At 39.0% G+C, this 16,454-nt stretch overlaps 1 protein-coding gene across 1 annotated transcript in view; it reads right to left on the minus strand.

Annotated features, from left to right (window-relative positions):
* Window positions 1-16,454, minus strand: part of FAT4 (FAT atypical cadherin 4) — a gene marked incomplete at both ends in the record, with an annotated part of 132,622 nt that overhangs the window by 24,575 nt on the left and 91,593 nt on the right. The window contains 3 exons of the mRNA XM_079534259.1: window positions 2,482-6,831; window positions 9,711-9,961; window positions 13,608-13,788. Coding sequence (XP_079390385.1) covers window positions 2,482-6,831; window positions 9,711-9,961; window positions 13,608-13,788 — 4,782 coding nt within the window. The remainder of the gene's footprint in view (window positions 1-2,481; window positions 6,832-9,710; window positions 9,962-13,607; window positions 13,789-16,454) is intronic.

Genomic DNA, 16,454 nt, shown 5'->3' on the forward strand with positions numbered 1-16,454 from the left:
GCTTAGTGGCAACATCGAACATACGCCCATTTAACCTCTGGTGCTAATAACCTAAAGCGTTACAGGGGATATGCTCCCTAGAACTATTTTGCCATGCTCCTGGCAAAATAATCTGAACTAATAATATAACATAAAATCAACTCCTGGATTGTAAACTTAATTGGAACTGCTTCTCAGTTCACAATAAGTGTTCCTGACCTGAGGCTCAGTAGTACATTTGTGGAGTTCACACAGAAAATCACATCAGTATCCTCTACATCAAGACATCTTTCACTCTGAATGCTTATCAGCTGCTGTAGCTGATGTCTAAATGAAGTAGTCATTCCTTTATTCAAAATCAATTAATTTTCTCCTTCGCAATAAAGTATACAGCATCTCCACTACTAATCTGACTTAAAAAGATACCCTGAGTACTCCACTGGTTACAAACAAGCTTTGAGGACAGTGGAGGCAAGCCTCAATTGTCACATCATAATGAGCAGAGCCGTGCCTACTCCCCTAAGGCATTTGAAATACTCCTTATGAGAAGTAATAGAGGCTTTAACTTCTCTAGTCAGTCTCTTTATTACATCTCTAGAAAGTGACCATAAGTAATGCTTATAATTGTTCAGACTGGTAATACTCAGCTAGATAAAAATGTTTTAATTTCTTCTGCTGTTTTGTACTAAGGGTGCCATAAGCATGATAGGAATATCTGAATAAGATGTCCTAAGTTTGTTGCTGTTGTGTTGGTTTTTTTTTTTTTAAACATACAATGAATACATGACAGAAAGACAGAATGCAAGAACTAGAATTTTTTCCAAAGATTATGCACAAGAAGACTGAAACCCTGCAGTGGTATGCACATTTTGTAACTGTGGTGCTTCACTGCAGTTGTAAAACATGCTAGAAGTAGCATTGCATCAATGTGCAATAGTAAAGTTCCTCTTTCCTTCTGTTTCGAGAAACTGACATCCAAAAATTATAAAGATTAGGAGTTCTTTCTCTGATCAAATCATTTGGAGAGTGATCTGGGGTCCTCTAGAAGCTCCACTGCCAGAATGGAGTAGATCTCCACTGACCGTAGCACAAGGCTCCAACCCTCTCCCACAGCCATAGCCACCGTCATGACAGACAACTGAAATATGGTGAGGGGAGACCCATCAGAATATATGAGTCTGTATCAGCTTCTAACACATTAAACTTTAAAGCAACATTTTTCCTACATAAGGTGTACACTATACACATACTTCAGTAAGCGTTTTTGAGTTTTTTAGTATTTTCAAAAACCAGTATTTTCTTGAATGCTCCTCAAACTCAAGGATAATAACTAAAGATCCTCAAGTAAAGTACATCACAGCAAGTGCTTTTCAATGCACAGAGGAACCACAGATGGAGGAAGATCCAATCACACTCAGATTATGCCAGACCAGAACAAAACATGTACGCACATGAACTTAAAATTTACAGGCGATTTCAAGTACAGCTGTTTTCTCAAATCTCAGCCTAAGCAATAAAAGAAGAGTAAGGGTGGAAGGCAGTCATGCTAGATAAATTCCAAGAAGACAAATTCAGTGGGCCAATGTTTTGATGCCATAATTATTAATGACAACCAAGTAGTATTCTTCTCCTTTTGAGGACGTCTCTATATATTCATCGGACTGCTAACTCTATATGTTATAGTGGCTGTAGCAGTTTAAGAGAATTTGCAACCTAAATCTGTTGATATTTTTCTTAGAATGTCTGAAAGTATCCAGAATTTTCACAGGAGGAGTGAGCCAGGAATTTCGTTTAATTTAATTAATAAATGTGCCCTTTGATAACTACAAATAAAATACATGTCCTTCCCACATGACAATATAGATTAGAGCCTTGCCATAATGCAAACATCAGTCTGCTTTTCTAGGGATAATGTGAAACAAATACTGGGGAGAAAAAAAAATAAAACACTCAGAAGAAGCAGGAATGCTGCAGCCATTTCTGTTAATGAAAAAAATAAATGGCAAAGGGACAACATGTGCATGCTTGATCATTTTGCCTGAGATTTGTTTTCTTTTCCATATCCTTCATCTGTTTTCTATATTGTATGACCGTAAGCAATTTGGGGCAGAGGCTGATTTTCTTGCTTGGCACACTCCTAACAGAATCAAAATGCTACCACAATATGCACAACAATAACAAGAACAGAAAAAGTCATACTTAAGCATTGGAAATGTTTTCTACATATTTAATAAATTAAAATAGCTCTGGTAAAATCCTTCTGTTCTAATGCAAATCAGGTAAGAGAGATTTGCTTAAGGACAGCTAAAATAAAATAACAGTGTGGGCATCTGGTCTTTTTGGTTTTCATAACTACAAAAGTGGTCTTTTGCATGACTTCTTCACCTAATGGGAATGTTCATATTCAGATAATTGTAGCTGGAATGTATCTTTTGCTTTAAAGGTACATTTCTGCTCTCTTTCCCATTCTCTCGACTGAGATGAAGAGAAGTAAAAGTGTACCTGTATACCCAGTTTTGCAAATACAGTTGAAGGTTCCGGGGAAGTTCTGGCAGGCAGCCCCATTTTTGCACGGGTTGGAAAGGCACTCATTGACGTCCCTCTCGCAGGCCATGCCGGTAAAGCCGTCTGGGCAACTGCATGAGAATCCCCCCACCAAGTTGTGGCAGGTCCCATCGTTGTGACACGGTGAAGGGAGGCATTCATCAATGTCGATCTCACACAAGCTGCCTTCATACCCTGGCATGCACCTGCACATGAAGGGCCGGAGGGGCTCATTGGCCACGATGATGACAGGGATGCTCTCGTGGCTCTTCAAGGCTGGGCCTACAGCCAGCCTCCTCATGCAGCTCCCTCCATTCTGGCACGGGCTCTGCAGGCACGAGTTGTGATCCACAGACTCAATCCGCACTCCACTCTGCCGGAAGAGGATGTCTTTGATACTCTCGAAGAAGGTGGCCACACCACTGGGGTTCACATACTGGTTGCTGCTGCGCTTGACAGCCGCCATCAGGAAGGTCTGGTTGCTCTCCTCGTACAGCCCATAGAGCTGTACGGCAGTGCCCAGCCCTGTCAGCTGTGAGCTGGCAATACGCAGGAAATGGAGGTAGTGGTTCGTCAGAAAATCCCGCACTGTATGGACACTCAAGCGGAGAAGGATGCTGTTGTCAATGGTGGCATTGCCAAAACCCGCAAAGAAAACGCGGACACTGCTTGTGACAGCACCATGCAGGCCATCGCTGCTGAGTACAGCCAGGTCAAACACCCCATCTGTGGACCTGGCCTGTGAGTGTAGCTCACAGGTGCCCCCAGGAATACTGAAGAGGCTGGTGACTCCCGAGGTGAGGGAGCACTGGAAGCTGTCTAACACATCTGGGTCCTGTGGCTTTACATTGCCCAAAATTCCTCCTGGGAAAAGGTTGCCATAATAATGAACATAGATTTCTACCGTTCTGGGCTGAGATGGGTTGTCATTTTGGTCTATTACCTTTATCTGCACAGTTCCTGTGGAAGACATTTGAGGAATTCCAGAGTCTCTTGTAATCACTGACAGGTAGAAATCACTGATTTGCTCCCTATCGATCTCCCTTGTTGTAGTCAGGACACCGGCAGTGCTAAGGCTGAAGTAACTGGTTGCAGGGCCAGTGCTGAGTAAGTAGTACGTAAAGGGGCCTTGGTTTGGAGGGAGATCGGGATCTGAGGATTGAAGCATCATTACAAGAGTTCCCGCACGATTATTCTCCATGACTTCTCCCTGGCGGGTGGACAAGGTGGGGCCGTTATCATTGATGTCTTCCAAAGTTACCAATAAAGAGGCACTGCCTGTTGCAGATGGTGTTCCTGAATCAATGGCCAGCACAGACAGGTTGTACACAGGCAGAGTTTCTCGATCCAGTTCTGCAGTGACAGTGACCTGTCCTGTCTGTGGGTTAATGGAAAAGGCACTGTTGTCATTACCAGACCCAATGAAATAAGAAAACCGGCTCCAGCTAGGGACTGAATCTGAATCAAAGGCACTCACAAATGTGACATGGGTGCCCGGAGGAACACCCTCGCTAATTTGTATGTTGTAGGTTCCTAAAGTGAATACAGGAGGATCGTTGGCATCCAGTACAGTGATATTAACAGTTACTTCATCTATATCTGCACCACGAATGCTTCCAAAATTTTTTGCAAGAACTCTCAAAGAGATTCGTTCTTCTTTTTCTCTGTCAAGAGGTCCTGAAACATAGATCTGGCCACTTCTTTCATCTATTTGGAAGCCCTTCTTTCTGCTATTGCCAAAGAGGAGGTAGTGAACTTCTCCATCAGTTCCCAGATCACGATCGCTTGCAAAAACTTCACCCACAATGGTACCTTCAGACGCTGCCTCAGAAACTTCAAAATAATAAAGCTTAGACACAAAACGGGGGACATATTCATTAGTCCCTTCTAACTGGATGTTGACACTGGCAAAACTGCACCTCTCTTCATCTGGAACATTAAAAGCCTTTATTGTTAAATGGTAACTTTGCTTTGTTTCATAATCTAAAAATCCTTGGGTAGTGATTGTTCCTGTGTTGGGGTCAATGACAAAGAGGTCACTATCAGAGGACTGAATGGCATATGCAATCACAGCATTAGGTCCAGAGTCAGCATCGCTGGCATTTAAACGAATAACAGTTGTCCCACTTGGGGCATTTTCTAATACTTTGGGAAAGTAGTCCTCAGGGCTGAATGCCGGAGAATTATCATTCACATCAATGACATTAATGGTGACACTGCAGAAGCCTGTTCTGGACACCCATCCTCCATCTGTGGCGGTAACAATTAGGTCATGCTTTTGGCATAACTCAAAATCAAGTGGTTTTGCTAGTGTAAGTGTACCAGTTGTTGTGTTGATAGCAAAGTTGCCAGCCTCATTTCCAGAGGAAATATTATATTTGATTAATCCATTCATAGCGGCATCTCTGTCTCGGGCTGAAACCGTCCTGATCACTGCTCCAACAGAGTGACTCTCTGGGATAGTAACACTCATATGGCTTTGAGAAAACTCAGGTGTATGGTAGTTTTCCTCTGTTACGACTATTTCAACAGCTACCTCAGATGATAGTGGAGGATTACCTTTATCCTTTGCTTTTACTTTAAATAGAAATTTTTTGTTCAAATCAGCCATTAGTGAAGATGACACAGAAATCCAGCCTGTACTCCTGTCGAGTCTGAATTTATTAGTTTTGCTTTCATCAGAAAGAAAGTATTCCACTTCAGAATTCAAACCAAAGTCTTTATCATCCACTGCAGTAACTTTAATTAAGTTTGTGCCAGCTCTCACATTCTTAGTAACAGGTGTAAAATATTTAGGAGCAAGGAACAGTGGCGCATTGTCATTGCTGTCGACTATGTTAATTGTGACAGTTGTCTCACTCAGCAATGGAGGACTGCCGCGGTCTGAAGAAGTCACAATGAAGCTGTGCCTGTTTATGTTGACATTGCTGGAACCGCTTGAGTTTTGATACCTTAAATACTGTTTGTTGAAAATTTCCCCTGTGGTTGCATTGATACGGAAGAACTCAGATTGAGATTTTATGAAGTAGAAGACGTGACCGTTAGATCCTTCATCGGGATCAGTGGCTGAAACTTGAGTGACTTTCAACCCAATCCCAGGGAGCTCAGGACACTCCAAGTAATAGGATGGTTTTGTAAATCGTGGAGCATTGTCATTGACATCAGTGACAAATACGGTGACATCTGTGCTCACTGTCCAGCCAGAGTCATGTGCAGAGACTCTGATTCTGTAGCGATCCGTATCCTCCCTGTTTAGCAGTCTGCTGACTGTGATATCCCCAGTGCTTGGATTTATGATAAATGGGAGACTTGTATCCCTTATGGAGTACCTGCTGATTGCATTCATGCCAATGTCTTCATCTGAAGTTGTGACTCGGGTTACTGTAAATCCCAGAGGTGCATTTTCAGGCACAGAAGCACTAAATATCTGAGAAAATCTTGGGGCGTTGTCATTTTCATCTAAAACATTAATGATAACTTTGACGGTTGTACTCTGGAGCGGGGTGCCTTTATCTGAAGCTTTTATGGTTAGTGTGTATCGAGACAATTTCTCCCTGTCCAAGGGCCTGACACTCCTGATCTCACCTGTGGCTCTGTTGATATTGAAACTATTTTCTGTATTGCCCTCAATTATTTCATAAATTAACTGTCCATTCAGACCACTGTCCCTGTCAACAGCAGCCACCGTCAGTAACTTCCGTGGGGACAGATTCTCCACTATTTCAGCAATGAAGGGATCTTGCTCAAACTGCGGTGCATTATCATTGACATCTACAACCGTTACTTCCAATTTCTTATACGAGGAAAAGGGAGGAAAGCCTGTATCTCTGGCCTCAATCCAAACCACATATTTCTGTATGGCTTCAAAATCCAAAGCCTGGCCGACAGAAAGCTGTCCTGTTACCTGATCCACTATGAAGGTGTTGCCCAGGTTCCCACTGGCAATATAGTAGGACAAGGAGCCTCCTCTGGCCGAAGACCCAGAAATCGTGGTGACAAGCGTCCCAACTGCTTGGTTTTCAGGAAAAGTGAAAGTCTCCTGTTCGGCTTGAACTTGAGGAAATTCTGCTTTGTTCACAAACCTCACGGTGACAGTTGTAGAGTCTGTCTTGGGGTACCGGCCGCCATCCCTAACGTGGACAGAAATGGTGACTTCAGACTCTCCTGCCAGCTCATTGGCAGCTAGGATTGCCCCCCTTACTGAATCAATGTGGAATTTCTCCGCATTCTTCCCCACGAGGGAATAATGGAGCTCCGCGTTAGAGCCAGCATCTGCATCAGTGACAGTCACTGCAAACACAAATGAACCTGAAATGGAGAACAAAGACCAGGCAATTCATGAATGAATGCATCAATTGTGAAAAACACTACGCCAGCTTTTCACCCAGAAATATATGTGAGTGTAGCCCCCTCCCCCGTACTCTTCCTTGAGGAACATGCTCTTTCTCTTACTGCTCTGAAAATGAACTTCTTTTACACAAGATATGATGTTCAAGAACGTAGCTTGTGAGCCCATGAAACATGCATGTGGTCAAAAAGCATGGGTCAGGAAACCAGATCACTGCATTCAGGGAAATGCGCTGCACAGATGCCAGTGGCTATGTGCACTGGCAACTGAACCTGCAATTTTTTGATAGTCCAGCATCCCATTTCTAGAACATTCACGTTATGAAAGCCATAACTCAAGGGAAATTGAAAGTCACTGATACTTTTTTACTTTTTTGCAGTTGCTCATAGTTTATCTATGTTATAACAGACAAAAAAAAAGCAACAAGTAAACAAACTAAAAAACCCAAAAAATAAAATGATACCCACCCTCCTTCCCCCCCCCAAAAAAACACAGTAATCCTATAACTAACAAAGTTAAATAAGTGAACAGGCAGCATGAGTGGACATTTACCCTCATTGACTCACTCTCCCTCACAATTTTTTCCTCCTATTTCCTAGATGCTGTGGTTTTGTTGCCACTAATCTGTAAGATTATTTAGAGAGCAGTAAACTAATGGACCTTTAGTAAAAACCCATTAGTAAACTAATGGATTTTTAAAAGCACGGTGGTCATCTGAGATAGTGATAAAATCACACAGAAATAATAAACTATCACACATTAGTACAATAACATTGATAAATTATGTTATGGCTTTTTCAAATTTACATTTCCCAGTAATATGGGCACTTTCTGCATGAGGATCTGTATTTGCATGGAGAATCCAGGGTGTCCTTTTGTACTAAAGCTTACAGATCTAATTCATAGCAGATCTTTCAAATTTGACACAGTACAATCAATTTGCAGAATACTCTGTTGACGTTTTACTACTATTTAAAGTTAGAAGATGCCACTTCTATACAAAAATCATGTTTTCAGCCTCTTAAGGCTAAATCAGTTGCAGGCAGGAATGACTTTGGCAGTGTCCCCCTAAAACTATACTTTATGTCACTATCAGCCATGTGGAATAAGTGCAATGACTTGCACTCCAGAGGAGGAATATTTAGGAAAGCACAATATTCAAATTCCTTCTGAGAAATGAGACATAAAGTATTAATTTTTGCTTTAGATAAAACAATTTTACTATTAATTATTATTATTACTTGTTCCCATTTCTAGTCTCAACTAAATCTATAAGATATTAAGCTTTGTTTTCTTTCATACTGCACATTACAAATTCTGTGGTCAGAATAAAAGCAAAAGACTTGAAGAAATTTTGAGGGTTTTTTTTTTGTTTCATTTTGTTTTAATAGTTGCCATGACTGCTAGAAATTGCCAATAGCCTTTAAAATAATTTGAAAAGATATGAACATTTCCTTTTAAATGAAAATAAACTATCAACTGAGGAATTTGTAAATAAAAAGCGCATGTATCTCAAGCTTTCTGCTAAGCTAAAAAGAGTAAACATGGCTTAGGCTTTATATGCATTTCTAGTTATAAAGAGTCACACAAAGTCCATAAACAGTATTGCGAAAACACTTAATTAATTAAAACTGCATGCTCATCATTATCACATTTAAAGAAACGATCGAAAAATGAAACACACAAAGACACTTTTCCTACAGTCAGAATACACAAAGATTCACCAATGTAATAATAATGTACTTTCATTATATTGTTCTGGAAACAGGAAAGAAATATAAACAAATTCATTCTTCCATAAAAAGGAGAAGTATTTGCAATTGTTTAAAATTTAGAAAGAGAACTCCAAGACAAAGAAATATAGCTTCTTTTCTTTTTTTCTTTTTTTTTCCTATTGAAAGAAAATTTGTTTTGTAAACCAGTTGTCTTGGAATCCTCTCTGGAGGCATCACATGTCAACTTATGTAAATGCATTTTAGAATGGAGAAAGCTGACTTTCACAGCTAACTACTGACTGCAGTTTGGTGAGTCTATGGTAATAAAGTGATCACCTTTAAAAATCTTTTACTATTTTGAGATAGTAGAGGTCCCAGTATTAATCTGTTTTAAATCTTGGACAAATCTCAATAGTAGAATCCTTTGATATATTCTTCCTATCTCAATGCAAATATATACTTTCTTTCTTTCTCCCTGCAATGTTGATTCTGCAATAGGAAATACTAGTATTAAAGATTTATCCATTTCTAACTCTTTTACTTATCAGGTTTGTTTAATCATAAACTGAATCAGAAATCAATTTCTGCATCAAGTGAAGTAACTTCAACTTACGTGCAGTTTCAACAAATGGAAGGCTGCAGCTTTGTTTTACTTTACTTCATAACTTGGCTCAAAGAAAGGCACCATAATCAACAGCTTATACAGAAAATACAGAAATCTTTTCAGAAGGTGTTGACACAGTGCTCTCTAAGAATTGCTCAAGACAGCAAAGAAATATCTATATGCAGGATCCTCAAAGAGGAAAAATAGGCTACTGCCTTCCCCACAAAATAATTTGACCATCTGTTTTTCTTTTTTACAGATTTAAAGCTCGTTGCTCACTTTTTGCTGTCTTCTTTATATAGTTGCAGGAGCATAACCTGGATTTAGGTGGAAGAAATAAACTGAAAAAAATTACCAATATGTAGGTCATATTTACCATTACTTACTTCTATGCACCAGAAAAGACAAAAATTTGGAATATATCAGTAACATTTTTTGTGGCATGGCTTTGCATTTAGTACGATGTTAATGCCATCTGAAGTATCCTAAGCTATCAAAGTGTCATCACTGATAAGGTTACCTGAAGTAGTAGGTGATGGAACATGAGTGACATAGGGATGGTGTTGAAATTTGGGAGGGTTGTCATTCACATCAGCAACAGCAACAAGCACACTGGTAGAACTGGAAAGAGCCTTAGGGTAGCCCCCATCACTTGCCACAACAATCAACGTGTAGTTCTCTCTTGTCTCTCGATCAAGTAGAGCACTGGTGATGATCTGTCCTGTGGATGGGTTGATTGTGAATTGAGAATTGCCACCAGTAAGCCTATAGCTGTTCGAAAGAAAAAAATGAAGAAGAAAAATGCATTTAGTATTTCATAAGGCAGCCTGCTGACTTCAGATAACAACATTTTTTATACTCTTCAGACCACCATGCTGACAGATATTGACACCAGGATTTTCTTCTGTCTATCCAGCTGTCTTCACTTTATTTCTCTTCCATATTTTGAGACTTCTCGTAAATGACATTTCTGGGGATTTCCAAATGTAGTTGCTCAAAACAGATAGATTTCTGATAAATGAGTTTCAGACTGAGCCTCTCTGCACAGCTGGGCATTCTCTCACAATCACTAGTGACCAGCTACAGGCAGCCTCTTGTACTGATTTCTGTGGGCTAACGCATGAAGTATTACTCCAAAACACTGACATGCTCTTAACTGAAACTGCAGAATATAATTAGAAATAGTACTACTTTCAGAAGTCAAAGGATGATTTTTACAAAATAATATGAAGGTTTATAATTCATATTTTCCTGATATTAATTTTTGTTATTCAAATTTCAAGTTTTATTCACAGTAAATCATAGCAAATCCATAACCACAGAAGTATCCTAACAGCAGTGAATGAGGAGCAGAATTTGACAATCGGTGTGTCTGCATGTGCACATTTGTATGTTTGTGGGAGTGCGTAAAAATGTGGTAAGAACTGATTGTGTGACTATGAGATGCCTACTGCATCTCATGTGCCTCTGACCTGCTAGTGTAGTGAATTTGTCTCTGCTCCTTGAATGTCTATATACCTACTTTTAGTACAAAATACATCTCAAAGACACCTAGAGCACTAAGCTCTATTTTTCAAGGTAATTGGTTAACATTAAATTTCTATTAATTCAGATTATGGAATTTCTAGGAAAAAAAAAAAAAAAAAGGAAACAAAAATTGGCTAAAACAATTAATTCTCACCTCCAATATTACGATCCTTACAAAATCAAAATTCAACTGTGATTAGCACTGCTTCTTCAGAGAAGCCTATTATAGTACAGTAACAACTTTGTTTTGCAGCACACAATTCTACAAAAATATCCAGGGGAAATTTACTATCATGGAAAAGAGTAAAATCCACATCATCTTTTCAAAATCTAAACAGGATATGACAGAAATAACAACACAGGCCAGAAGCTTTTCCTAGAGGACTGATAGCCAGTCTGTCTAATAAGCTGTGGCAACCTCTCATGTTCAGTCATTAATCTCTACAGAATGCCAGAAGCATGCTTTAATTGCTTAATTATAATTCAGTATGATGGCCATATGTAATTATTCTGCAGCCAAAGAAATGTGCATCTAGAGTGGAAAGAATGTGCAGTGCTTAAAGCACCACTTAAATCTCTGAAAACACCAGCAGTGTGGACACACTTCATCTGTGATTTGCAGTGTCTTAACACTATGAGGCGACACAGAAGAGTCTCCTTAAAGTGTACTTCCATGTACAAAGAATGACTCATGATAGCTTTGGAAAGACACCCTGAAAATCTTTAAAAAACACAGAAGACAAACCACATTTGCCATAGGATATTCTGAGTTATATATGAATACAGCTTCAAACAAACCAAGTGGACAATGTAAGTATCCATTTACAAAAAAACTTCCAAAACACATCAAAAGATAAAACCCTCAACTTTGTAATCACAACAACTAGTATAAAAGAAATGTGACTGAAGTACTCAAAATCCAGTACTCTGTGCTGATCCTTCTTATCTATACTACCTTCAGCAATACTCAAGCATGCATTAGCAGAAAGAACCTCATCAACCCATCAGCCCCCTATAATATGCTATCACCAGAAATAAGAGAAAAAGACTTGGGATACATGGATTGTAACCATTTTGCAGAAAATTAGCTGCCTTTTACAGAATTAACTCTTTATTTTTTTCTTTTTAAGAATATCTTCACATAGAATTTCAAATACCATCCATAGAAAGCAAGGATTTGGTTTTGGAATGTGCTCTAACAAGACTGAAAAGGTATTCTGAGTCCGTGGCACCTCTGACAACAACTGCTTAGGTATTCTGGTCCCTCCAATAATTGGAAGTTTTGTAACATCACTAATCTTTTAAGATTTGTATTATTTGAAATTCTAAATCTGGACAAATTCTATCAAAGAAAAACAAAGTATATGCCTGAGTTTAAAAAGTGCAAAACAAAACCTCAAAATGTATTACAAACAGTTACTTATGAAAAAAGAAATCTATTCTTCTTGAGATAATTAGTGAATGGCAAGGACTAGTAGAAATATCAAAGCAATTCAAACATACTAAAGAAATCTGAGAGCACGCTGATAATTTTTGGTTATGGGGTGAAAACATTACAATAATTCATGCTTTGTATGGTATTCTTTTTGCTAAGAAAGCTTTCCAGAAATAAGTTTCTCCAAGTGAGAGTGAATTGAATTAAAAGTTTTATTGTTTCACAACGTAATAAATGGTAATTTGGGAGACTTTTCAAATATTTAAAGATGCCAAAACAAAAAGTTCCTATTTCTAGGTTGTAGCTAGAGGGAAAGAAAATATTACAGCATTTTGTACATACTTGCTTTGCTATAACACAGTTCTGCTTTGCTTTATTTCTTTTTCTCTTTTTTTTTTTTTTGTCCATTTATGAGAACAGCGATATCTTCCTATGCACTTTGTATGAAGTATGAACTGAAATAGTAAATAAATAAGCTACTTTTATATTCTGACTTGTAATTTAGGAAACAGAGAAACAGGTGTTTCCAGCAATAAAAGTTAATTTTTAAGAGATAGCCTACATGTTATTGTGATTAATGTCTTGTAAGAATCTACTTTTTATTCCATTACCAATAAATCAATTCACAGTGGATAATCTCTAGCTTGTCACTGTCACTTAGCATCTTCATTATTCTTGTTCATGGACTGGTAATGGCCAGTGTTCTACATAGCGAACAGTTAAGAAATGGAGCTGCATCAACTAAGATATGCAAACGAGTCGGTATTTAAAGCAAAAATGCCGAATTCTATCTTATTACTTATTTTTTCCAAATAGGATACATCTCACTTCTGGTACTGTGTAATTTTCATTCCATAAACTGGGCTCTAAACTAAACACATTAATTGACTGTAGATTTACCCATGTAACATGACAACTTATAGTGAAAATTAAATTATCTTTAATTACAAGCCCTCAGTCCAAAATGCTATGCTAAATATATGGTTTAAAGCCTTTCCAAAGGACACATATATCAAGGCTAGTCAGTAACACAGATTGTTCACAGCTTATATCATGCTTCTTCATGCAGAGAACTTGTATGTCAAGAGTGTAACCTGATGTGCTTAATCCATTTATTATTTTATGTGGAGTTTGAGGGTTTGTTTTTTATTTTTTGTCTATACCTACTAAGAAGAAGAAACTAGACTATTAACAACAACACACAGGTGGAAATGGAACTCCAGTTTACTTTTAACTTATTAGAAAATTAAAAACAAGACTGCAACTCTTCTCATATTTAATAAACTTCTAAAAAGAAAAACAAAGATCACACTTGCTGAAAGGATGTAGCCACACACATACTAATATCCTTTTGCAACTTGAAGCCTTATGTCATACTGATTATGGACATTGCTAAAAAAAATCTTCAGTTGAGGCATGAGGAGGGACTGCATTCAGCAGTGCTAAATGACTTACCTAATAACAGCATTTCTAGAAGCATCAGCATCTGAGGAGTTTACTAGCAAAATATCTGTCCCTGTAGGTGCATCCTCAGGAACTGCAGCAGTATACACAGTAAAGGCAAACATGGGGACATTGTCGTTGACATCATCCACAGTGACAGTGATGGTTCCAGTGCCAGTGAGGGCAGGAGATCCTGCAGGAAAGCAGAATACAGAATGCTAGAGGTTACAAATACCGTAGTGTTAATCTGAGATCTGCCATCCCCAATTTAAAGACTAATGCTTGAACATGTCACAGTAAACACAGCAAGAAAGAAAGACAATGAGACATACAGGACAAGGTCAGATTTGTTTCAAAGGGATCTTGACATAAAGTACAAGTTGCGACAGTTAAAAAAAAAAAAAAGAAAAAAAAAAAAAGGTTTATTTTTAATACGTGCTTCATCTAATTCCAGCAATTTTTGTAATACAAACTCAGTGGAAAAAGGTGGTCTTGGAAACATTCAGAAGTCTTCCTGTAACAATTAGGACCAATTTGAACATGTGGTTGCCTTTGAAAAGTTGTTCAAAGGTGGCATGCTGACAGCCATGAAGACTCCAGCCTTCAATTTACTTATCCACAGAACAAACAGAGTGAAAACAGTGGCAAACCCCAGCCACTCACGCAGCACTTCTACTGCCGGTCACACCCTGACCTAGGAAGACCTTCTCCAAAGGGTAAGAAGGTTGCACAGCTTCCAGACTTAGGCAGGCTTGATTTCTCTCTAGAAGCATTCATCTACAGCAGCACAGTCCTCGTTCTGATGTGATGCTGGCTTATAGGAAATAAGATCAAATTTATTTAACCTACAACTTTTCTTCTTTTTCTAATATTTAACCCTGATGTGTGCAAACAACTAAGACATAGCATGCATATTCACAAGCAGTCTCTCAGTATTGATTCTCTTTCCTCTTTTGTCAAATCTTAAAATGACACTGAAAAGTTTTACAAGTTCATGATGGCTTTGCCAGTTTATTCCACTTTCATTGAGCCAAGAATCAGCATAACACCTCTGCTAACCAAATTCTTCATTGAGGGTCCCTCAAAAAATGGGATCCCGCTTTTGTTTGAATATGCAGCAAAACAGGGAGGGAGAGAGAGAAAAGCACAAAACTCACAAGGTACAGCACAAAGACAAATGGTGACCATGCCTGATTTACCAAGATTGCATCCCTTTCCCTCTCAGTCTCAAGGAGATACAATAATTCACCGTTTGCTGGAGCAGGGAAAAAGCAACGTTAATGAAATGGTTTGGGCCAGCACCCCGGAGACTGATTCAAGCCCTTACTGAAAGGCAAGTTTATTAGACTGAGCTGTCACTTGATAAAATACAGGCAGCCCCTTGTGACCATCCTAATCCCTCCATCACATCAGACAGTTGGGTTGCTGCTGCACGAGGTCACTGCTAGACCTTGGCCTCTCAGGGCTAGGATGGAGGCAGGCTCTGCTCTTGCATCTCACGTGGTCCTGGCAAGGGCTCCAGACGCAGAGTTTCTGTAGGAAAAAGCAACTAATGACCAATTTTCCCCACTTTTAACCCTTGTAGTCTGAAGGAGTATTACAGCCTCTCACGAAGAAGTTGAGAGTAGCTTCTGCGGGGGAAGGACATTTCTAAACACAACATACTTCCAAGTAACTTGATGTAATATGCAAACAAACCAAATGAAGGAGCTTCTAAAGGAGATGAACTATATATCTTGCCAGGCTTCCTTTGAAGCCCACCAACAGGACAGGCCAGATCACAATGCTGGGAAGAAAGAAATGAGCCAAAGGAGAGGTTTCCCGCCATGTCTGTGCACAAAGGAGCCCTTTCTCTGCTCCTTTCTGACGTGATGCTCTCTGCCAATTAATATACTTTCAGTCAGGAAGGATACATTAAGGCACTAAGTTTGACTCATTTTTCACTTTTTTTTTTTTCTTCTTTTCAATATTGTAATCTAGCCAAATGCTTATAGATAGAAAAGGCTGCAAAAGCGTTCCTGATTGCTGAAACACTGCCCATGGAGTGTTTATTATTACTGCATTAAATGAAATGGAGTCCTCAGTGGCGTTCACTGCATGTGTCATCAAGCTCTGGCCTTCCAAACACATTTAATCCACATCCATCTCACAGCTAATGAAATGAAAAGTCGAAAGTTGTTAAGTTTCACAGGTGATTAAACAATTTATGCATAATTCGGAAATTAACCTCGAGTAAATCCCATTCAAAGAGCATTAGTAACGCAATTCAGCCTGGAAAAGAAAGCTAAATTTCAGCGAAGATGTGAAACTCATTGTCTTAAATGCATTTCTGTGATTTGCTCACACAAAGAGCCAATGATGGAAAATTCAATCTGTCAGCTTCTTCACAAAAACAACTGCAGCAGAAGGTGCTCCAGAAGGCACCATTAGACATAACCCAATAGTAGCATGATTGCATGAGCTCAAGCACATTCCTTGGTGTAAGAAGGAGCTGGAGCTCGATGCCATGATGTCTGTACTCACAAGGCTTCCCATCACCGTGGAGAAATGGGAAGAGTACTCCTATGGGAAGAGTACGCTAATACAGGGAAGATTTTGTATTAGCCCAGTACTCTATCAATTTGGTCTGACTCCATATGTGTTATCTACCCACATATTCCTTATTGATGCATTACACTTGTCAAAATAAAAGCATTTATGTGAATAAAAATGGCAGAAATTGGCTCTTTGTAAGACAGTTGATGGCCATTGCTCCTATTGGGTGTGTCTACAAAGCACAGTACAACACAGTGTGAACACATTTATTTTAGTCTCAGAGAAGTGAAAATACCAGCCAAGATTGAGCATACTAATAAAATT

The sequence above is a fragment of the Tetrao urogallus genome (genome assembly GCF_951394365.1).
Source record: "Tetrao urogallus genome assembly, chromosome: 4".
Classification (NCBI taxonomy): domain Eukaryota; kingdom Metazoa; phylum Chordata; class Aves; order Galliformes; family Phasianidae; genus Tetrao; species Tetrao urogallus.